This window comes from Gekko japonicus, unplaced genomic scaffold, assembly GCF_001447785.1.
Source record: "Gekko japonicus isolate JY-2015 unplaced genomic scaffold, Gekko_japonicus_V1.1 scaffold44, whole genome shotgun sequence".
In the NCBI taxonomy this organism is placed as follows: Eukaryota; Metazoa; Chordata; class Lepidosauria; order Squamata; family Gekkonidae; genus Gekko; species Gekko japonicus.
The window spans coordinates 435,834-460,782 of record NW_015174845.1 but is presented as its reverse complement, the minus strand read 5'-3'; the positions used below and the strand labels follow the sequence as shown (position 1 = coordinate 460,782).

At 45.2% G+C, this 24,949-nt stretch overlaps 1 protein-coding gene across 2 annotated transcripts in view; it reads right to left on the bottom strand.

Moving 5' to 3' along the window:
* Positions 1-10,111: 10,111 nt before the first annotated feature.
* The window catches only part of EML1 (echinoderm microtubule associated protein like 1), a 200,886-nt gene continuing 186,048 nt past the window's right edge, over positions 10,112-24,949 (bottom strand). For both annotated transcript variants that reach the window (XM_015424450.1, XM_015424449.1), the window contains exons 17-22: positions 23,157-23,245; positions 21,140-21,237; positions 16,980-17,067; positions 16,715-16,810; positions 14,197-14,327; positions 10,112-11,979 (exon numbers count right to left, since the gene is read on the bottom strand). In XM_015424450.1, the coding sequence (XP_015279936.1) occupies positions 11,854-11,979; positions 14,197-14,327; positions 16,715-16,810; positions 16,980-17,067; positions 21,140-21,237; positions 23,157-23,245 (628 nt within the window). In that variant the 3' untranslated portion in view covers positions 10,112-11,853. The remainder of the gene's footprint in view (positions 11,980-14,196; positions 14,328-16,714; positions 16,811-16,979; positions 17,068-21,139; positions 21,238-23,156; positions 23,246-24,949) is intronic.

Genomic DNA, 24,949 nt, shown 5'->3' with positions numbered 1-24,949 from the left:
GTTCGTTGCATCGATGACATTGTCTAACCATCTCGTCCTTTGCCGTCCCTGTCTTCTTTGACCTTCAATCTTTCCCAGCATCAGGGTCTTCTCCAGTGAGTGCTCCCTTCTCATTTGGTGGCCAAAGTATTTGAGCTTCAGTTTCATTATCTGGTACAGTAGAAGATGGGTTTTTCAATAGATGTATTTGTCTGAAGTATAGAGTTCATGGTTCTAGTTGTTTGGGGTAAAAACTCTGCAGTGTCTGGGTCAACAGGAGCTTTAATATCAGAAAACAACACCTGTTTGGGTATGAAGAATCCTTGAGTAAAATTAATAAGGTTAGGTTAAATAAACATTTAAGATATCATGTAAGCACACCTTTTCCTGTAACTGACCAATGAAAAAAACGACTACTCAGACGAGGTTCTGACATCTTGTAACCAATTATGATTCCTAACTCTTATCTTTTTACCTATGTCATCCTATGTCACTTGGGGTATAAAATCTCAAGTACTTCCTGATATTGCTCAGAAAGCAGTCAATTTTTGATAGGCTGGTTTGGCCTAACTATTTTCAATTGTTTAATTGCAATTACATAATCAATGAACATTCCTCCTCATTTTGACTTCTCCTTTTGCCTTGGAATCTATTTGTACAACAAGAGCGATGGCATTTCCAGGTGAAGACTCAGGAGTGATGTCATCATGTTGTTAGATCCAGGTGGCGTAGCCGTGTTGGTCTGAAGCAGCAGAACAAAGTTTGAGTCCAGCGGCACCTTTAAAACCAACAGAGTTTAATTCAAGGTATAAGTGTCAGGGTCCTTAGTCAGGTCACGCCACACCAGGCTTCATAAGAAGTTAAGCGTTTATTGATGGTCCCAGTACTAAAGTACACGTATACAGCTTGGGTCAGGAATAGACGACACAATAATTGCCTCTCCCATGAGCTGAAGCCAATGACTATAGTTCACGTGTGCAGGCTGAAGCAAGCGGGCAAAGCGCAAAACCCGTTAGCTTTCCCAGCCGACTTAATTGCATCTGGGAACAACAACAAGGTCAAGCATGAGATAGCGCACAGAAGCTGGACAGGGAAGAGCTGAGAACGAAGAGGAGGTGCACCCCTCCACATTCCAGATCTATGACAGAGCTACCTGACATCAAGCTTTCATTTGCAAACACAGTTCTTCAGATACCAAGAATTTTTTTTTATTTATTTATTCGGGTATTTCTACCCCGCCCTACCCCGCGAATGTGCTTGCGCATGAATTAAACTTTGCCGGTGTTAAAGGTGCTGCTGGACTCAGACTTTATCATCATGTTGTGTTATCCTCTAGGAATCCCCCCAGTCTCTGTTGGGCACAGAAAGAAGGGCTTGTGAAGAAAGTCTTACAGTACCCACTTGAAGATTTACAGAGAAGAATCTCCTCCCCACCCCCCACCCTGGGCGCACACACTCTGACACACACAGAGTTGCAATGGCAGAGAAAAATCTTAATGAAAATAAGAACCAGACTTCAAAAAGTCTGGATTGGACTGGGGGGGGGTTTGCCATCAAGTCACCTCCAACTTATGGGGACCCCCCGTAGGGTTTTCAAGGCAAGAGATGAACAGAGGTGGTTTGCCGTTGCATGCTTCTTTGTAGCAGCCCTGGACTTCCTAGATAGTCTCCCATCCAAATACTAAGCAGTGCTGACTCTGCTTAGCTTCCGAGCAGGGCCGGCTCACTCACTAGGCGAACTAGGCGGTCACCTAGAGCAGGACGGCCCTTAGGGGCGCCAAACTGAACCCGGCCCCATACTCTGGGAGTTTCTTGATTATTTGTGTTTTTCATTCTTCCTAAAATGCATTTATTTTTGAAAATTGGTGGGTGCCGGGGGGGGGGGGGCGCCGGAAGGGGTCCCCGCCTAATCCTCGCCTAGGGTGCAAAATAAGCTGGGGCCGGCCCTGCTTCCGAGATCTGACAAGTCTGAGCTGTCCAGGTCGGGATTAGACTACATGTCCACAAATACAAATGAGGTTGCCTTCTACTGAATCAGGCCCTTGGTCCATCACGGTCAGTCATATCTGTTCAGACAGTGGCTCTTTGGGGTTTCAGGCAGAGGTCTTTCACGCAATCCTGGGATCTTCTGCATGTTGAGAGCAGATGCTCTACCACTGAGCTGTGGCTTCTTTCCAGTCGGTAGAGGGCCAGACATTAATTCCATTTATAACCTGCCATCATGGAATGCAAAACATCAACTCCCAAGATGTTTTTAATCTGGACACTACCAGCTCCACGCAGGTTTGCTTAGCTTCACAATGCTGCTATATCCTGTGTTCCCCGATGACACCCTGGGCTCTTCCACGGGATTTCTTTTTATTAAGACTCTTTTATTGGAATAGTATCCCACCCTCTTCCTGTATTATAGCCAGACTGCCTTTAGTTTTGAATCCTCATTGTATTTGGGCAAGACTGAGCCATTTGTTTCTTGTGCTAGGAAGGGTTTTCCTGAGACATTTGGCTCTTAAGTTGAGCTCTCCCTCCCTCTCAGCTCTCCATTAATTTGGTGATGAATTCTGGATAGGTTTTAAACTCAAGAGCTGTAGCCACTGACGTCCTTGGGACTATTTAAAATAGTATTCCTGCATCAGCAAGTACACCCTTGTCTAAGCAGCAGCAATCAGATGGTGCATTAAAGCGGAACTCTCTCTGCATAGCCTCTGTCTCTCCTCTTGTAAGCCACACACAAGTCTTTGTCTTTTAGTGGTAGCGATTTGTTCTGGAAAAAATGTGTCTCTGCTTTTTGCAGCGTTCCAATATTGAACGCATCTCTGCTTTTTGCAGCGTTCCAATATTGACCCAGCTCGGAATATACATTGTGAAAATGTTCTGTTGCAAAAGGAACTCAGGTCAGGTTTGCTGGGAAAGGAAACGGGAATGAGGGGACGTGAATAGCCCCTTGTGGGTTGCAGGACTAGGAAATCAGCACTTGAACATTACAGTTACAGTTTGTTTGTTTATGGTCAACGACCATATTTGGAAATACAACCGAATAAAAACATATTTAGATATAATAGCTAAAAAACATGACATCGTTAAAATATAGAAGGCATGGCATTACAAAGATAAAATATACCCATCGTCACATCTCAAGAATAAAATATCGTATATTAGATCTAAAAAAGCATAAACTCAAAACGAGAGAAGTCCTAAAAAACAGACCTATTGTTTGCCACGCACTTTAATCGCCTGGGCACAGAACTTAGCTGTCACCTTAGTGATAGCTGGAATTTCATCTATTAATAATTTCTCCAGACATGCCCTATCTGTCACCAATATTCCCTCTAAGCTGAGTTAGTGAGAGCTAGCTCACAGTTTTTTAGCCTCTGGCTCACATATTTTTGTCTCAGCTCAGGAAGGATGACTCCAGAGAAAACTCATTGATGCAGTAGTAGCCAAATCGCTGACTTGCAGCTTTAATGCCAGTCGCTCACAAAGTAGAACTTTTGCTCACAAGACTCCACAGCTTAGAGGGAGCATTGTCTGTCACCACTACTAATGCATCCAAAAAGGGAAGAATTGTCTTATCTCGGATTTCTTTATAAAAAGGGCAGCAGATTAAAACGTGTCCCAGTGTATCCACCCCACCTGGGGAGCAGGGACAAATCCTTTCAGAGTATGGGATCTTATATCTCCCTTCAAATACTATTGATGGCATTACATCACATCTAGCTAGGGTAAAAGCTCTCCTGTGGGGAGGAGAATCTAAAACTTTAAGATTGCTTCTCACTTACTTTGGAAGCCCCTTCTTGTGGTCACCATAAGTCGATTGTGACTTGATGGCATGTGCATAGATAGCTAAACTGTGGCTCGCCAGTGTTCAGCCAGCACAATGCCTTGCCCCACAAGAACTAAGCAAAACACTCAAAAGTTCAACAGTGGTAGCGCCCTCCTGATAATAAGCATTTTTCCTTGAGACTCATATATACTAATTATTTAAAATATAGTGTTTTTAAGGCGGCCCTTCCTAACTGGCGCAGGAAGACTTATCTGACCATATTTAAAGTGATGAATGTGTCTTGCCTCTCCGATAACGATGCTCAGGTTTGGTTTTGTGAGGACTATGCACCCCTTTGTACTGGAGCACATAGGTGACAAATATTTATTCAGCAGGGGAAACAGCCGTACAGCCATACTTAGTACCCCAGCAAGCATATATTATGGGATGCAGCACTGCTGTTATTGGGAAAGGGGGAAGGGCTTGTAAGAATATTGCACAAAGATTAAACATTGGTTAGGTGGATCATGCTGTACATTTGGAGAGGCAGGGGTCATTTCCTACAGGAGCGCACAGGAGCGGAGCTCCAGCAGTAAAGAGCCCAGGGGGCGGGCACATGCAACAAGCCCCACCCCCTGCTCCCAGCGGCCCTCAGTCAGAACAAGAAGCATCCAGGTAAGTTGCAGAGCTCCCACCGGACTTTCCGGTCCAAAACAGTCCAGTGGCACCTTTAGGACCAAGTTTTATTCAGGTACAAGCTTTCCCTCCTCTGCAAGGACAGATCTGCATGTCCCCCCCCCCCAATAGCTAGCAATCCAAAAGAGTCCAGTGGAGCCTGAGCCGTGGGTGTTGCCTTTTGACACACTTCCGGTGATGTCAGGGGGTGTGGCATATGCAAATAAGTTATGCTAATGAGTTGTGCTAATGAGCTCCTGCACCGCTTTTTCTACGAAATGACCCCTGGGGAGAGGTATATTATTTTTTCTACTTGCCAACATTCCAATTACAGAAAACACCTACAGTTCCGTAAAATGGGAAATAGTAGGGAAGATGGCATAGTTTGGTGTAGTGGTTAGGAGCAGCAGACTCTAATCTGGAAAACCAGGTTTTATTCCCCATTTCTCCACATGCAGCCAGCTGGGTGACCTTGGGTCAGGCACAGTTCTCTCAGAGCTGTTGTCTCAGAGTTTTTCCAGCCCCACCTACCTCACAGAGTGTCTGTTGTGGGGAGAGGAAGGAAAGGAGATGGTAAGCTGCTCTGAGACTCCGAGTGAAGGGTGGGGTATAAATCCAACTCTTCTTCATATTCTAAAGGTACACAATCCAGTTCTGTGCCTATCCTTGCAGCCAGCTCAACCTAAACAGGAGTTGGTGCTACAGGCTGCATACCATAAGGCAATCTTCCAGCCTACAAGGTCATTCGGCTGATTTTGACATTGTTCCAAAGCTTTGGAATGCTTTGCTGGGACTGAGTGTCCCTAAGTTGGTATTCGTGTTTTCTTCTCTTTAGGAAGAGATGCTAGTTTATTTATTATTCTTTTATTTTCATTCAATGGGGATCAACTGCGGCTTACATTATTCTCTCCTCCACTTTATCCTCACCACAACCGTGTGAGGTAAATTAGGCTAAGAGAGTCTGACTGGCCCAAGGTCGCCCAGCAAACTTTCGTGGCGGAGCAGGGATTTGAACTGTGGTCTCCCGGACCCTAGTCTGGCATCCTAACCGCAACACTATGCTGGATGTCAATTTTCATTGCTTTCATTATTGCCGCGTGTCCAGTAAATATCCAGTTAACAAGATAATGCTGCGACAGAGATTGGAAGGAAGGCCTTGTGCCCGTCCTGTTCAGCCACATTGCCTTACGCATTTGCTTGTTCATTTACTTAATGGTTTCTCCTCAATGGGGACCCAAGGCATCTTACATTGTTCCTTCTTTCTTTCATTTTACCCTCACAACTACACCCTGAAACAACAAAGGGTTATTCAAGGTATGAGCTTTTGTGCGCACGCACACTTTTTCAAATACATTAGAATGGTAGGTAAGGTTCAAAGTTATAGACAGGAACTTAACAGCAAATCAACATGTAACACGATGATGGTCAGGATGTGCAAAGTGAAAACTAAATAACAATCCACGCCTGAAAGGAGAGAATTAAGATTCTCAGTCACTTCCCATAATTAGAAAAGACACTTTTGGACATGTCTATTGCTTTACAATGATAAAGGTCCAGCTCGGAAGCCTGGAAAAAAGACCTCTTCGGCATTAAGAAGCCTGTGATGAGCCAATCCGGCCAGGCGGTGGCAGTGTGGCACTACGACTCAAAAAGCAGTCCCAGAAGAACTGACGTCATCTAGCCACGCCGAAAAAGTGAATGCCGTCTGGAACATGCCTGAAGCTTACAGTTGAACAAAATCCCCGTTGGCTGCAAAAGTGTGCGATTTAAAGAATTATATGTTGTCCTCCCTTACCCTATGAAACATTGTTAGTCCCTTGTGAAAACTTGTGTAACTGTAAATCGCTCAGAGCCAGCAGCTCTGCAGGATGAGCGATCAATAAATCGAAAGGTATTATTATTATTATTATTATTATTATTATACAACCTTATAACCTTAACTTGTTATTTAGTTGAACAAAACTAAATTGTTATTTAGTTTGTACACTTTGAACATCATCATCTCATGTTAATTTGCTGTTCATTCTTTGTTTCTGTTATTTTGAAAAAACATTATTTTTCATAACACACAAATGAACGAACATACAAACACAAATGGGGGCATTTCATTCAATGTGCAAATTACATTTGTTACAAATTCACCTGTCTATTTGTTATAGCTTATATATTTCACTTTATAGTATTAAAATAGTAGTTAGAATTCTGCATATCTTAGCAGCTTAATACTTTATATGGCCTCAACAAGTTTTAATACTTCATAATTTATTTATATTGATCCTCATACCAGTTGTGGAATCTTGACCAGGTAAATTTGTTGTTCGTTCTTTGGCTATAAGTTTGAACCTTACACACCATTCCAATGTATTTGAAAAAGTGTGCGTCTTAAAGGTGCCACTGGACTCTACATTTCTTCTACTGCTTCAGGCCAACATGACTGACCAACCGGATCGAACTACACTGTGAGATAGGTTAGGCTGAAAGTATATGACTGGGCCGAGGTCACTCACCAACCTTCCAAAGCAGAGTGTGGATTCCATTCTGGGTCTCTCAGATCCTTCTCTGTCACTTTAAGCACTATGGCACACCATCAGGAAAGGAGATTCTCTCTACCATTACAGCTCAGCCGGAGGGGAAGATTTTTCTCAGCAAAGCATCTGCTGGGTAATGGCTACTGCCAGCAAAATAGACCCACATCAATAGACTTTTCCAACCATTCTACTTTGTCGAGTCAGGTATAGGACCCTTTGGGCCCAGCATCTGCAAACTATAGGCCCAGAGCTTAATGTGGCTCAGTAAGGAACCAAATATGACTTTAAAAAGTAAAAGGAAAGGAATATTGAAGGAATAGGTGGGATCCTAAAATAATCCGCGGCACAGGCAAGAGCTTGGATCCTAGAACAATGGAAACTTCGGATCCTGGATCCTCCAGCCCCAACCAATAGCCACCTTGGCGGGGCATTCAAACCCTCCAGTGGGAATGGGGGGTGCTGGGTGGATATGTATATAGTTTGCCCTGTCGACCGTTAGAGTTAGTCTTTTTTTCTGTGTTAAGTACAATAAACGTGTGCTACAGCATATAGTCATGAGTCCTCCATGTGGCGAACCCAGTACTTTTCAAGACTCTCGAAAGCTGATACCCTGGAAATCCTGTTGGTCTTAAAGGGGCTACTGGACTCAAGACATGCTGTTCTACCACATACTATCATGGCTACCCACCTGAAACTTTGGGTCTTAAATCACCCTTACAGCCACTTTTATATCTTAGATGAATTTTCAAGCAGTGGATGTGTGGTTCTATGAAAGCTAGCTTTCTGCCCCGAAACCGTTCTGTGGATATCTCTGAGAACACCACCCCATTTCAAAGTTAAGTAAAGAATTTTGATTTTACTAGTAGCTGCCAAATCCCTTTTAGCACAATATTGGAAAACCAGTAATATTCGTTCAACAAAGCAATGGTTTCAAAAAATATGGGACTACCTGGCCATGGGAAAGATCTCAGATCTCTACCGCTGAAAATCCTTTATTTATTTTTATTTTTTTGAAAAATGGCTCCCTTTTTTCGATCATGTTGAAAATCATTCAAAGGTTAAAAATTAACTTCCAAAGAAATATTACTTGTTTAGCCTTTTACCAAGATCTGTATTGTATTCTGCCCTTTTCCTCTCTTGTTGTTTTTTATATTGTTAAGTAAACCTGGTTTGTATCTGTTTTATTCTGGGGGGAAAAGGTTATATTAAAAAATGGTTTGGTGTGCAATTGATACGAATTTTTATAAGTAGCTTTGGATGCTGAGAATGCAATGGAATTGTCCGGGAGGGACTCTGCCCCCCTCCACTTACCACACTGGGAGGAAGAGTTGGTGACCCTTCCTCAGGCAGCAGTGACCAGCCACAGCAGGACAGGGAGCCACTGAAGAGCCGGTCCAAGCAGCCCAGCTCAGAACTGTGGAAGAATGTGGCATGGTGGCTGACAGCGAAACAGGCAATGGCACATCCCAAATCCCAGCTGCCCACCCTGCTGGCTGCAAGAGTTGTGTTGTTTTTTTTTGGGGGGGGAGATGGAGGCTGGCAGGAGACAGCCTTCAAGGCTGGCCCTGCAAGTGATAGGCTGACATCTGGGTGGAGGGACAGGATGAGGAAGAGAAAGCCCTACCCTTCCTAGGCCAGATTGGGCCTAAGATACTGGCCCTTGATGGTACGTGGTGGTGGAGAGATGACAGAGGCAAGAATTTCCAGCCAGGACCTCATTGGCCTGGGGCCTTGCTAGTTGGGAGGGTCCCACCTCATAGGAAAAGGGAGTGGAGGAGCCTGGGGTGCCCCCTCCCCCAGGAAGGCCCTTTAAAGGCAGAGGGAAGGAGAGCTGGGGAGGAAGAGCCAGGTCACATCCCAGAGAAGAAGAAGAAGAGACTGGATTTATACCCTGGCCTTCACTACCCAAAGGAGTCTCAGAGCGGCTTACAATCTCCTTCCCCATCCCCTCCCCATAACAGACACCCTGTGGGGCAGTTGGGGCTGAGCTCTTTCAAGAAGATAACAACAACGAAAGACGTGCTAGAGGGTGCCTGTTAGGCTAGTCACCTCCCCAATGTATGTGTGTGGCCCTAGGTAAGGATTGATTGTGTTTGAATATGTGAACCGCTTGCCCTTAGGGGGGGAGCGGTATACAAATTGAAGGATAAATAAATAAGAACTGCTCACGAGAGAACAGCTCTGAAAGAACTCGTAACTGACCCAAGGTCACACCAGCAGCTGCATGTGGAGGAGTGGGGAATCAAACCCGGTTCTCCCAGATTAGAGTCCCAGAGAGGAAGCAGGGAAGAGGGGAGCTAGGTGTAAGTAAACCCCCTCCCCCCTTTGCTTTTCTGAGGCACTCCTGAAGATCCCACCTAGAGAATGGATTCCTGGAGAGCGCTGCAGCCCCAGACTCAACCCCAGAGCCCCCCAGAAGCAGAAAAGAATCTCTCCTTATATATAATTGAATAGTGGGTGCCAAAGTTCTAATTCTAAAATGCACTCCCTTAGTGTATGGCTGATGGCACTGCTCCTCAGCATATATCGCCACCAATCAGAAGGCAAAGCCTGGGTCCCGCCCACACCACAACTGCTGCGACAACCTGGTCTTTTGCATATGGAAGCTGATTGGACTTCAGTCCATTCCACACCTCAAACTCCCCCCCCCCCCACGCAAGGCAGTTGGGATTTTCAGTTGCATAACATACCTCATAGGGGAGAGGAGAATGGGTAACAATGGTTACCACTCTCCAGGTGAGGGCTACAGATAACTCAAACATACAAATGCTCTTCAGGTAGCAGAGATCAGTTCCTCTGGAGAAAACAGTGGACTCCGTCATTAAACCCTGCTGAGGTCGCCACAGGAAACTGACACTGTTTGCCCAAAGCCAGAGCACTCTCCCAGAGCCTCTTTCTAGATCCCGTTGTATTTATTTCCGCAACGGGCATTATTTCTAGTATTTGATAAATAACTAATTGAAAGTGGGGAGACAAAAATCCAGAGCAGCAGCTTTGACTTTTGTTGCTTCAACCAAGGCAAAGATACAAAAAAAGTTTAAGTAGACCCTGGATATACTGACGTATGTCCACTTTCAGGATGTTAAGCAACAGTAGATAGAATGTTGAACGCTGTGACACAACCACATTAGAACAATTCACCTTGATAACATGATGTTTATTGGTGTCCTGCACTTTTAGTGTAGCAGGCTGGGGATGCAACTTTTTTTTTTAAAAAAAAAGAAAGCTTCAAAACTTATCAAATCTTCATTGAATTACTCTAAACAACCCGTGCTTCAGAGCTCAGTTAATACATGTTTCCTGTCCATTATGCACACACCCCGCCGCCGCCCCCTCTTTTACAATGTAAGCATTTTAGAGCCTGCTTATAACAATGCTCCCCTTTAAAATGTTTTCTAGATACATTCCCCCAATGTAAACACTTTTTTTCTGTCTCCATCACAATCAAAATTGGTAAGGCCTTCGGAACTCTCTTACGCCATCCTCCACATCACTTGGCTGCAAAACAACAATCTTTATTTCTCAGTATAAATTTTCGTCCATCAAAAGAGGTTGGGCCAGGGGACTTAATTCATTACTGTTCAGCCGTTTTGGGGAGCCCCAAGTGGGCTGCATGGTATGATCAAAGAATAGCAGCCGGACATTACAAAGGGGGCCCTGGGGGGGTGTCCACCTCTCGGACTGTGCCCAGGATTGTAGCCCGAAATACCAAGTTAGGCTGCATGCAGTCTAGTTGGCCTTCTTAATGGTTTATATACATTTCATTTCTGTGTTTCTTCGCAGGTTTACGGCGTACTTTAAAAGGATCATTTTATACTTGGTCTCGTCGGCCTTAGCACACGAATATACAATATCCATAAGCAATAGACAAGTAAAGCTTAGAATGCCTTACCATTCTTTATGAACTGCTAAAAAAAACCCTTACATGTGTGTAAGGCAGTAGCACTCTTGCTGACCAACTTAACAAATTCGTTTATTCCGTCAGAGGAATAATGGAGATGGGGACAAGTTGGTTTCGTTATCTTTAGTCAAATGGTTCATGTAGAAGTTTTTCTTTCAAAAAGGGTTTTGTCTTGAACCAGACAATTTTGCTGAACAAAAAAAAAAATCAGTGAAGCTTTATTTTGTTGTGACTAAACCCCACGCCGGCGGAAACTGGTCTCTGGTCACCTCTGTGGGATTGTATCCTTTCACTTTAATGTTTGCTATGCCAGGAAATTTTTTAAAAAATGCAAAATTAACAAATTCTCTTTCACATTTTCTTGTTTAAACAAGGTCTTTACTTTGGAAGAAACTTGGCAAGTTCTGCTGTTGTGAACGGACTTATTTCATTTCAGATCGCAGACCTAAGGCAGCTCCTTTGAAAAGAAAAAATATCGCGGTATCTAGGGGCTTCTCCAGCTTGTGTTGCGCCTTTCACATCCAATCCTCACAATCCATCAGAAGCTGGAGTGCCGCTATTTCACCGGCCATTGGGACCTTCTAACTATGCAGCCAGACAGTACAAAAGTGTAAATAATGAAACTGTGAAGCACATATACGTAATTATTAGGATGAGCTTTCTGTCTGGCTATTAATAGAAAACAGTCCTGTTCATATGTATTGCATAAATGTTCAAGCCATGACTTCATTTTAAAGTTGTACTGCTTCATATGTTGTGTACAACAAAACAAGAGGATCTCCCCCCCAAGCCCCCCCCCCACAATGCTTACCAAGTTACTGAAATAAGTACGGCAGCTAGCCGAGGACTTAGCTTTCCTGAGGTTTGTAAGGATTTTTTTTTCAAACTTAAAAATCACAGTGACTAGGCTAGACGGCAACCATACTGTTAAATTTTAAATATACAGTTTTATAGAGGACTTCTGTGCAGGGCCAGTTCTTGTCAACACATCTGTTCAGACAATGTTTCCTCTAAATGACGCGCCACTGCATAATACTGGTATCTTTTCCACCTGTCGAGATGAGATGAGTGTCTTCATATAGAAAATCTACGTTGGTTACGTGACTACTGTGCCCGCCGTACACGTGGCTGGGAGCCTGAAATAAAGAGAGAGAACCATCACTAACAAAAAATGTAAATGTTGGTAATAAGTGCCATTGCCAAAAACAACTGCTTTCATCTATGGTAACCAACATGTTATGTGCTAGACTAGGGATGGGTATGAACCGAATTAAAAATAGAAATTCGTCATGAACCAGGCCTGATTCGTGGTTCGAGAACCTTGGTTCATACCATCCTGCCCTTAGAAGCCCTCAGGAACCTGCCATGAACTTCTCAGGTGGGTTTGTGTGGGCAGACACACTGGTGCTGGCGGTGGGTCTTGGAGAAACCATTTCAAAAGACTGCAGTCTCTTTAAATGCCTTCTCCAAGCCACACCATTTGCAAAAACCATTTAAAGGGATACCTTTAAATGGTTTTTACAAGCCGCCCCACCGCACAACTCACAAGTGAACCAAGAAGGTATTTAAATGGTGGCAGCACAACTCAGAGAGTCAACTGGGAAGGTATCTAAAGGTTCCCTTTAAATATCAGCATTTCAGCAAAAGGGATCACTGAAATGGCTTGCAAAATCCATTTAAAGGGAATGTTCCCTTTAAACAGCTTTTGCAAGCCATTTCAGCTATCCCTTTTACTCTCCCCCCGCTTGGAAGGTCAGGGGGGGGGGAGCTAAAGGGATAGCTGAAATGGCTTGCAAAAGCCATTTAAAAGGAACACTCCTTTTAAATGGCTTTTGACAGCAGGTGCCACATGGGAGTGGAGTCCAAGTGGCAAATCCACCCAGAAGTGGTGAATTCACCACTTCGACTACTCCTGTATGGCACCTGCTTGCAAAACCAATTTAAAGGGAACGCTCCCTTTAAATAAGGTTTGGAAGATCTTCCTCCCATTCTGCTGGCATCGGGGAGTTGCCACCAGCAGAAAGGAGAGAGGGAAGATCTCCCAGGAAGGAAGATCTTCTTCCCCTTCCATTCTGCTGGCTTCGGGAAGCTACCACTACAAAGAAGTAATCAGAGCCAACAATGTGTGAGCGGAAAAGAAATGAACTGACAGTTTGCGTGATCTTAGATAACCGACATTTCGCATAATATTAGATAAGAATCTAAAAAAATAAAATAAAATAAATTTAAAAGTTATTGAATTCTTTTTTTGGAGTTTTATTAGAAGAAATACTGTGTACTATGCCTTGTGCACATGGAAAAAAAACCAGTCACTTTTACTTAGTGCAAGCTCACAGTGAGGAGCAATTTCAGCACTTCAGCTTGTACTTTGTTTATTTAGTTCCCAATATAGATGCGATGTTAAGTGGTGGATGCCCATTGGTTATAGTAGTATTTCCACTAAGATGTGTCTTTTCATCTAAATTGGGGCCTTGTGTCCTGTGTTACGAGAATAAAGCCCTGAAGTCTCAAGTTTAAAATTTATCGTTGCTTAAGAACGTAAGAACATAAGAGAAGCCAATGTGGGATCAGGCCAGTGGCCCATCCAGTCCAACACTCTGTCACACAGTGGCCAAAAATACCAGGTGCCATCAGGAGGTCCGGCAGTGGGGCCAGGACACTAGAAGCTCTCCCACTGTTGCCCTCCAGTTTGGTGTAATGGATAAGTGTGCGGACTTTAATCTGGGAGAACCGGGTTTGATTCCCCACTCCTCCACCTGCACCTGCTGATGTGACCTTGGGTCAGTCACAAGCTCTGGCACAGCTGTCCTTGAAAAAGAGCAGTTTCTGCCAAGAGTTCTCTCAGCCCCACCCACCTCACAGGGGGTCTGTTGTGGGGAGGGGAAGGGAAAGGAGTTCGTAAGCCGCTCTGAGACTCCAAGTGAAGGGCGGGGGATAAATCCAATCTCTTCTTCTTCTTCTCCCCCAGCACCAAGAATACAGAGCATCATTTGCCCCAGAGTTCCTATCTATACCTTGTGGCTAATAGCCACTGATGGACCTCTGCGCCATATTCTTATCTAATTCCCTCTTGAAGCTGTCCATGCTTGTAGCTGCCACGACCTCTTGTGGCAGTGAATTTTGTTGCTTCGAACTCATCTGGTTGCATGGAAGGCAAGTTAGGAGAACCCTGCCTCCACTCGTGGCTCAAAGTCTTGTCAAGTTTGTGCCCAAGCTGACTTGACTTCAGTCGACTTAGAAGGGTGTGACTCTCCTTAAGAACACACTGTTAATCACTTTACAGCATAAGGCGTATACCCCAAAGGGCCTCTTCTCCACCTTAAACAATACTTTGCAATACGTCTCATACATACCCTGAACTGTGAACATGGATACGAGAAGAGATGTACTTTGCCAAAGTCATCACCGGTTGACAACAATTTCCTCCCCTGTGAGCGGCAGACAGCATTGATATCTGTGCCATCTGAGCCTTCTGGCCACACACCTGAAAGACAAAGCAAGCATTTTAACATTTCTTCAATTAATGTGCTTTAAATACCCTCTCTTTTAAACTGAACCAGACCACTCACTCACAGTCTGCTGTCTACGGTTTTGTGTCCTTCTCTAAAAACAACATGTAGCTCTAGAAAAGAGCAAGAGTCCAGTAACACCTTAAAGGTAAAGGTTCCCTTGCTCGAAAGCCAGTCGAGTCCGACTCTAGGGTTGCGGTGCTCATCTCCGTTTCAAAGCCGAAGAGCCAGCGCTGTCCGAAGACGTTTCCGTGGCCATGTGGCCGGCATGACTAAACACCAAGGCGCATGGAACGCTGTTACCTTCCCACCGAAATGGTACCTATTTATCTACTTGCAATTTCTCGCTTTTGAACTGCTAGGTTGGCAGGAGTAACACCTTAAAGACTAACAAAATTTGTGGCAGGCTATGAGCTTTCGTGAGTCACTGCTCACTTCTTCAGATACCAGTGACTTACAAAAGCTCATCCCCTGCCACAAATGTTTTTAGTCTTTAAGCTGCTACTGGACTCTTGCTCTTTTTCTACTGCTACGGACAGACCAACACGGCCACCCATCTGGATCAACGTGTAGCTCTGGACACATTCGTAAGCATATACTGGAACGTGGTGGTTGTGGTCCAAAAGGAGATTACAATACACACATAAATGCACCATCTTACTTTGCTAGGTTTACAGTACGTGGCAGTTTAGGTGATAAAGGTTACTGCTATGATTAAATAAAGCAATAAAGGACAAAATTAGTCCATTACAAAATTGCAGGCTTTCAAATTCTCTTCCTTCCAAGGTGTTAAATGAAGTATTATTCATTTAGTACATTTAAATCCCGCATTTCTTCCAAGAAGCTCAGGGGACCATACATTGTCCCCCCCTTCCGCTTGACCCGCACAACAACCTTAAGAGGTAGGCTAGGCTGAAACAGTACGGCTGGTGCAAGGCCACCCAGCAAATATCTAGCAGAATGGGGATCTGAGCCTGGGTCTACATCCAGGCTGAAGGCTACCTTGAAAGGTAATTTTACTCTAGAAGCAAAGAAAACAAGAATTTATTTATTTATTTAAATTTATAACCCGCCCTCCCCGCGAATGGGCTCAGGGCGGCGTACAGATGGGGCCAATGCCCAATACAAAAAACATTAAAACTGCATTTTAAAAACATTCAGTGCAACATAAGTGCTCTCCACAACAACTAACAAGGGATCCGATGACGTCACCAGGATGGTATCCTTAGTGGCCACAGCTCCACGCAGTACCACCATTTTCGCACTCACGGCGAGTTGGTAATAAGGGCTAGGACAGATAGTAATAGTCGTAGACAGATGGTAACAGTCATGGCGGCTCCTACTCAATCGCCTGGCGGAAGAGCTCCGTCTTGCAGGCCCTGCGGAACTGTGCAAGGTCCCGCAAGGCCCGGATCTCCTCTGGGAGCTCATTCCACCAGGTAGGAGCCGCCACTGAAAAAGCCCTAGCCCTAGTCGCTGCTAGTCTGGCCTCTTTGGGACCTGGAACCACCAAGAGATGTTTAGTCCCGGACCGTAGTGCTCGTTGGGGAACATATGGGGAGACAGTCTAAATCAGCTACCTAGTTTCAAAAAACATGACCCTTGCCTGTTACTCCCAAGGTATCCTGGAAACTGCAGTTTTATGATAGTTCTTTAGACTGGACTCAGCATACCATGTTAAATTTTCTAAATTTTACAGATAATGGGTTAGGTGCAATGAACCATGAATGGAATGAATTCACAGCACGGATATCTCCCCTTTAGCGCCATGGCCTTCTTCGATATCCTACACCCCTTCCCCCAAACCTGATAATAAGGGTCTAGTTAAATGATAAATGGGACATTTATCAAGGTTCGTGAACCATGAATCAGGCCTGCTTCGTGACGAATTTGGGGCTCCCCCAGTCTGGTTCCTAGACATGTACTCCTAGACACACACACTCTCCTCTATCAAAGCACCCATTGCTTGCAGAGGCTCATAAGTGCTGCAAGAGGGGGAGGAGGGGCTTTGGGCTTCCTTCCCGTGCCACTTTCTTGAATGGAAAGGGCTGGAGGGGAGGGGGGCTGTTTGCCCCTTTCTCTGGGTCCACGTGTCCCGGGATCAGGGGATCGCAGTAAAAAGATGGGGAGAATCAGCAGAAAAGTTGCACGAACTCTTGCTCCATTTGTGGACTTCTGCCGAGCCCTCCTCCCTCGGCTGCATCCCGTTCTGTTCTTAAGGGTCCCCAGATTCCTAGGAGCAGATTTTCAGGGGCCACGGAGGGATGGAAATTAAGGGTAGCATCTCGATTCCCGTTCAAAAGCTGACATGCTGACAGTCAGCTAATTGGAGAGGCATGAAAAAGCTGGCTGAAGAGCTTACCAAAAACATGGAACCCTAAAGTACATGTGTAGGTCATCCATTCTATATCTCTAGTGGTTTCCACGCTTACGACTTGCTTACAAGCTGAAGGAACCCCTGCAGAAAAATATGGGAGACAGACACCAGTTATAAGGGTATACAGTAAAGCTTTGGAGACTAAAAACACATGTCCCTGATCAGTTGTGGTTTCTTTTTCCATCTCAGAAATACTTTACTAGCCAAGAACGAACTCTGTGCTGAGGACAAAACCCTATTTGTTACTCACAGTATAGGATTTCATAGTCCCCTGAATTAGACACGAGGTACTGAGAATTAACGGACCAATCCAAGTGAGTAATGAAGCTGGAATGACCCTATGAGGGGAGAGAGAGGCATTATATTAATTCCAGCAACGTAACATTCCCCCAACAGAATTACACCAGCACATATAAAAAGCTATACAGAAAGGTACACTGAAGCCTTGTTTACATTATGAACCGTGGGCGACCTGTGTTTGGATAGCAACCTGGGGCACCACGTTGGAGACCTGTGTTTGGGTAGCAACACGGGACACCACACTGGAACTACAGGCTCCTGTCCAAAGTTCCATGTGCTCTTTTGATGTGGAAGAAAAAGAGTGGCACACGTCTGGCTGAATTGAGGGCACATCTGTTAAGGCCCAATTTAAATCTGAGATTAGAGGGCAAGGAGCACTTTGTCCACGTCACATTACGTGCACCCAGCATCTCGTTTCAACTGGTCTATTTATTTATTTATTTAGGGTATTTCTATACCACATCTTCAGAGTCCTGCTCAAGGCGGCTTACAGTTAGAAGAAGAGTTGGTTTTTATACCCCGCTTTTCTCTACCATGGAATCTCAAAGTGGCTTACAATCTCCTTCCCTTCCTCTCCTGCAACAGGCACCCTGTGAGGTGGGTGGTGTTGGGAGAGTTTTGAGGGAACTGTGACTGGCCTAAGGTCACCCAGCAGGCTTCAGGTGGAAGAGTGGGGAATCAAACCTGGTTCTCCAGATTAGGGTCTGCCTCTCTTAGCCACCACCCCATGTTGGCTCTCAGCATCACACATTTACAATAAGCCAACGGGCATAAAAAGTGTAAAAACTATCCACAAAATAGTAGGAGACAATTAAATAAGCTGGTAAAATAAGCCCCCCCCCACCAATTAAAAGGCTGGGTTAAAAAAAAAAAGGTATGTTTTGGCTTGAAGCCTATCAGAAAGGTCTACTGATTTATTGATTCAAAACTTTAGTATGTCTGCCCTCTCTCCCAGAGACTAATCACGGAGACCCAGTGTGGTGTAGTGGTTAAACTGCCAGATTAGGGTCTGGGAAACCGAGGTTCAAATCCCCAATCTGCTGTGGAAGCTTGCTGGGTGACCTAGGGCGAGTCATGCTCTCACTCTAACCTACCTCACAGGGCTGATGTGAGGACAAAATGGAGAATGCCTGAAGTTGCTTCATGTCCCCATTGGGGAGAAAGTAAATAAATAAATACATGTGCAGCATTAGCGCACTAGAACAATGCCTGGCTGGGCTGTGGACCTCTGCAAGTTAACATTGCGCAACTAGCAGATGAGGGAGCAGTTTCAATGAACCGCTGAGCATGTGCAACACCACATGGGCAGGTTCTTGTCTAATAGCATCGTGTCCCCACAAGTGATACCAGTATTCAGTATGGCTCTACATCCCTACCAAGGTCTCCTTCAATTCCTGCAAAAACTGGGAGCGCTAATTCTTCTGGACTCCTACTTTTTGTTCAAAGAAAAGCTTATTTGCATGCATGGCTCTTTTTATAACCATCTTGACTTTTGAAAACAGTTAATTTGAACAAGAAACCTGCCCAGAGTGAAAGCTTCAAGCCTCACCCCCAGGTTCTTAATTCAGGTTGGTGTAGTGGTTAAGTGTGCGGACCCTAATCTGGGAGAACCAGGTTTGATACCCCACTCCTCCACTTGCAGCTGCTGGATGACCTTGGGCAAGCCATAGTCAGAGCTGTCCTTGAAAAAGAGCAGTTTCTGTCAGAGCTCTCTCAGCCCCACCTACCTCACAGGGTGTCTGTCGTGGGGAAGGGGAGGGGAAGGGAAAGGAGTTTGTAAGCCGCTCTGAGACCCCAAGTGAAGGTCGGAGTATGAACCCAATCTCTTCTCCTTCTCTTCTAAATGAAATCAATTCATGATGTGCTGGTTAGAGCGTCAGACTAGGATCTGGGAACCCAGTCTCCAGCTTCTCCCCTGCCGTGGAAACTTCCTGGAGGATCCTGGGCCAGTCACATGCACACTCTGCCTCACCTACCTCACAGGGTCATTGTGAGGATAAAATGGAGGAGAGGAGAACAGCCTAAGCTGCTTTGGGTCCCCTCTTGGGGAGAAGGGTGGAGTATAAACAAAGTACAACACAAATAAATAATTTTTTCTCACTGTATCTGATGGTGGGAGCTTTCACTCTCAAAAGCTCATACCCCAAAAATTCTGGTTGGTCCCTAAGGTGCTACTGGGCTTGAGCCTGTTCTACTGCAGACCAGCAAGGCTACCCTTGGAAATACTAGAAAAGAGCAAGAGTCCAGTGGCACCTCGGGGATTAACAACATCTGTGGCAAGGTATGAGCTTTTGTGAGTCACTGCTCACTTCTGTCTATCTGAAGAAGCGAGCAGTGACTCACAAAAGCTCATACCCAGCCACAGAAGGGCGGGGTATAAATCCAATCTCCTCCTCCTCCTCCTTCTTCACCTTAATGACTAAGAAGAGGAGGAGGAGGAGATTGGATTTATAACCCGCCCTTCTGGACTCTTGCTCTTTTGGTGCAGTGGTTAAGTGCGCGGATTCTAATCTGGGAGAACCAGGTTTGAGTCCCCCTCCTCCACTTGAAGCTGCTGGATGACCTTGGGCAAGCCATAGTTCTGTCAGAGCTGTTCTCTCAGAGCTTGAGCTCTCTCAGCCCCACCTACCTCACAGGGTGTCTGTTGCAGGGAGGGGAAGGGAAAGGAGATTGGATTAAATGCCAAAAAGGGGAGAAGAATGCCATTTCATAAAAATCTCATTGTGGGTAGGGAGGCAAGGGTTAGGGAGAGTTTGGGTTATATCCTATGACAGGTAGGATTCCTAACTCTGGATTTGGAGTTTTCGCCAAAACAGGCAGAAGGTTTACAAGGTGGAGTCTTCCTTTGTTCTTGGTTCAAATACTTTGCCCAGATGCTGTGGTCCACAGGGACCAAAACTCCTCTGCAAAGGGGCAGTAGGGAGGTTGGGGGGGGGCTTGCTCCATCTAGGTAACTGTCTTGTGTTAGAACAAAGCTTGAGTCCAGTGGCACCTTTAAGACCAACAAAGTTGAATTCTGGGTATAAACGTTCATGCGCACGCACACCAAAGCTTATACCCAGAATCGAACCCTGTTGGTCTTAAAGGTGCCACTGGACTCAAACTTTGTTCTGTTGCTTCAGACCAACACCGCTACCCACCCGAATCTGTCCTGTGTTGTAACTTAGCTAGGCTCATGTACATTTTTCTTTCCTTAGATCTGTCTCTGCTGGACAGCTATTTTCCATGTACGTGCTATAACTTTAATCTTTATTAATATATTTCCTGTTTAAGAAAGCAGACTATGATTCAAATCCTACCCTTACACGCTAAGGACATGCATGCATGGGAGGGGGAGCTAATGTAACTGGAAGCTCTGCCCTTTGTACTTGCTCAGAGGCAGCCTTATCGGGGTTCCCCAAGACACTGGTTACATGATAGGCTGTGTTTTGTATCTTGGGGTGGTGGCAGAGGAGAGAAACTCACTTTTACATGCAGGCAAACATAGAATCACAGAGCTGGAAGGGGTCATACAGGCCATCGAGTCCAACCCTCTGCTCAATGCAGGATCAGCCTAGAGCATCCCTGACAAGGGTTTGTCCAGCTGCTGCTTAAAGACTGCCAGGGAGGGGGAGCTCTCCACCTCCCTGGGCAGCTGATTCCACTGTTGCCCAACTCTTACTGTCAAAAAGTTTTTCCTAAGATCCAGCTGGTTCCTTCCCACTCTTAATTTAAACCCATTATAGCAAGTCCTATCCTCTGCTGCCAACAGGAACAGCTCCCTACCCAGGGCAGTTTATGACACTAGTGAATTATGGAGATGACGCTTCAAACAGATTCTGGAAATATTTGTTTCCCTTGGAAACAAAAATAATCTGAGGTGGTGAAAATATTTTGACTCAGTGACTGGGGGGAGGGGGGGAGTACATATTTTCTGAAGAATGTTATTGAAACAAGAACCTAAGTAACTTCTGGAAGTAATTTAATCCTTTTTTTGTGTGTGCAAAACTTTGAGTGATCAGGGAAATGAGATAAAATTGCTTTAAACCCTACTTTGTACCCTATTTTTTAAACAATCCTGCTCAAACCTTCTGGGTATTTGAAGCAACAAGAAATGAGGTGATAACTTACTGAGCATTTGCCAATTCTACTGTATTTTCTCCCATTGTCGTTAACACTGTATATGTAAATACAATTATCGTGAGAGCCTATTGCCAAGAAGTTGCCGTCTGTATGGACAGAAGAAAAACAAAACAATCATATTTAAGTTTGCTTCAATGTTGCGAGGAAACTAATTCATTAAATACTTACGCACTGAGGACTAACACTCCTAAACATGTTTTTAGTAATACTGTTCAATACAAAAATTTATTGACATCTCTGTTACCACACCGACTTCCTGATCACTAGGGTACTTAAGAGAGCAAAGTACCGGGCCACTGCACATGCTATGTTCATATCAATGGTCAGCATCTACACCGGGGAAGGGGAGAGGGCCTCATTTGGATATCGGGAGCTCTAAACTTCCCCTTCAAGGAGCAGCCTCCCATGTTCCCTGAAAAGCCCTCACCCTTCCCAGAGCTGCACTCCAAGAGACACAAGAAGCTGCCAGTGAAAACAAGCGTTGGCCCTCTACCTTGGACAAGTGGAACTATTCTCCGCTCATGCATAAGAAAGATCAGATCTTTCCCAACACAACTTGCAGAGAAGCTGTGCTTGGCAGACTGCACTCCATCCCCTGCACAGTGGTACGCCGGACCGTCTGCTCAGCCAGTGTCAGCCTCATCAAAGGTAAGGGGTCAGTGCAGTATGACAACCTGTGATGCACTGCGAGACGACACAGACCGCAGCTTCCTTCCCCTGCTTTCTGACTTGAAAGCTACCACGACTTGTGTGTGGAGAAGCACATGTTCTGGGAGCCTACCACCACACACAGATCCTTCCAACAGGTGCGGTTGCCATGCTGCGTGAACAGGAACGGTGCCATGCGTGCCACAGGTCCAGAGCATGCAACCTGACCACTGGAGTTTTCAGGGCTCATGTTGATGCACACAGATATTGTACACACATGGTTAATACCCTCGTCGCACAATATGGCAACCATGCTTACTGTGAGGATTAGAGGTTGTGCACGCTCCTAGTACATGTGATTGTTAACGTACGAAAAGGGCTAATGTCACAGCAGTGTTGACCGTTTCTTGAATGGCAGCTTACCCTTGCTGCCTCCGAGACCCCAGGTGTAGCTGGGCTTAACACAGTCCCAGAATCCTGTGCTGGCACATGGCAAAGAAGGGAGGGACTTGCAACAGTATGAGAATTACTACACATCCTAATTTTATGGGCTTGCTCCCCAAAAACCTTATTTTGAAGACTACTTCACTGATCTATACTTTTTGGTGAGTATTTGTGTGTGTGTGTGCCTGAAAGTATGGTGACTTCAGGCAACCTCTAGTGGGGCTAGGATGTTTCAGAGAGGTGGCTTGCTGTTGCCTGCCTCTGCATCTCGGCCCTGGTATTCGTTGCAGGTCTCCCTTCCAAGTACTTGCCAGGGTCGGCCCTACTTAGCTTCTGAGACTGAACTTCCCTGGGCTATTCAGGTCAGGGTGAACTATACTTTATGTTGTGCTCCCTGGCCAAAACAATTTGTTGTGTATAGCAGGGGGCTTAGGCTGGCCTTAAACACAATCAGATATAAAGCGCCATTGTAATTTAGTCTTTTGAAAGATACCCTTGAACATGGTTGGTTAGTTAGGAGCTCAGCACTTGGGAACTTTTAAATGGCCAGTTACCATACCAAAAGCAAACCAAACAAATTGAAAGGTCAAATTCACTGAGGCTTTGCCAGATCAAAAAATCAGCCATGTGAATTGGCTGTGAGAGACTGCCAATTGGTGAAACAACATCAAGAGCGCCGTTATTCAAATTAGCTGCCCCCCTTATGTTAATGGCTTTAGTTTTTCCCATTAAAAAAATAAAAATATATTTAATCAAGATTTGAACCTTTAAAAAAAAAAAAACCCTGGAAACCTCCAGTGATATGCCAAGCAATTTAAGCACAATATTTAAGACTGTGACATTAAAATGTACGCTTGCTACAGCATTCAGACCCTTCCATTTTGTTTAAACAACTGAGCAAACAATGCCAAACCTGGTGAGTAACGCATTGTGGACAGCTGTTCGTTTCCGTCTGTGTGCACAGTGACCAAATCTTTTGTTTCGGTGTCAAACACAAACCACCTGTTGAAAACACAGGAAGGAAAAGTCAACAAGTTGTTTGGCACAGAAGGGAAGCAGGGATAATCAACTCCCCCCCCCATCATTCCCAATGTCAGAACAGAAACCATGTTATATTGACAATAAAGCGGCAAACAATGAAGATGAGATCAGCTTGGCTGTAACAAATATTTACCAGAAAGCCTGTGAACATTTTAATATCAAAGCCTCTAGTTAAATATTATCACTGCTGAAATGTATTGCTCCTTTTAAAGGCAGGCAGGCAATTGAGAGATACCCTGGGTTGGCAGAATGATTGCACTTTTCACATCAATTATACAAATGGGAGAACGCAACATAATATCTCTTTTCACTTGTTTGAGATATTTTCCCCTTTATGAGTTAGGTTTCAGAAAAGCCAATGCACAAATAACCCTTTTAACCTGTGGCATTAGATTGTATTAATTAATTAACCATTTGTTTATTTTATTTATTTTACATAATTTATACCTTGTTTTTCTGCCCTCATTAGGACGACCAGGTGGCTAACAAATTTCAATGTACATTAAAAAATCACATCATAAAATCCAAGAAAAAACCCAAAACATACATCAATAAAACAAGTAGAACCAGAGCTAACGTACATACAAAAATATCAAAACCATTCAAACAATGTGCAGGAAAGAACATGGTCCAAAACAGAATTATACCTTTTTGAAGTACATTGAAATCAATGGGCTTAGAAGGGTGAAAAATCTGTTTAGGCCTGCACTGTATGTGATGTAAAAAAAGAGATTATCACCCCACTGAATTCTTTTTTCTTTTGTTCATACACCTAATGAAAAGCAATAAAGACAGCTCGATGTGCAGGGCCGGCTCGCCCGCTAGGCGAACTAGGCATTCGCCTGGAGCGCGGGCCGGCCCTGAGGGCACCAAACCGGCTCCCCCCCGTCAAAGCCCCCCAGCCCCCGCCAAAAGCCCTGTATCTTCCTGACTGCTGCCGCCGCTGCCTCTTTCTCACTGAGTCTGACAAGCGCTGCTTGCCAGACTCGGGGAGAAAGAGGCGGCGGGGGTGGTCAGGGAGATGCAGGGCTTTTGGCGGGGCCGGGGCCAGGTGCAGTTTGGCACCCTAGAACCAGCCAGCCAGTGCCAAAGGGTGCGGGGGCGGGGTGAAACGTCCCCTTGCCTCCCTGAGCCCCGGGGTGGTGGCCTTGGAGTCGTAGGGGCAAATTCCACCTCTCGCGCGAGAGGTCATTCTGGCTCCCCCAGCTGTCCTTAGGGGCTCTTTTAAAAGTTATGGTGGCCGCCGCCGCCGCTTTCGGCTGCAGCTGCAACCACCGCGGGGGGGTGGGGGGGCTGCTGAGCTGCCCTCCCCGCCTTTTTCAGGCTCCGCGCCGGAGTGCTGGGCCTGAAAAACGGCCTGCAGAGCTGCCCCCCTCCTTTTTCAGGCTCTGCGCTAGAACGCCAGGCCTGAAAAAGGGCCAGCCAAATGTCAATTTCGGCCCCATTATATCCTATGGGCCTTTGAACTCAATGGCAAAAACATAGGGTATATTCTGGGGGCTGGAGAGGAGGGAGTTTGAGGGAGAGGCTCCAAAATCGTAGGGTAGCTGCTGGAGCCTCTCCCCAAGATACTAACCAAGTTTGAAGAACATTGGACCAGGGTTTTTTCCCCCACCATAGAGAACAATGGAGGGGATGGGGCAACCTGTTTGGGGGCCCGTAGAA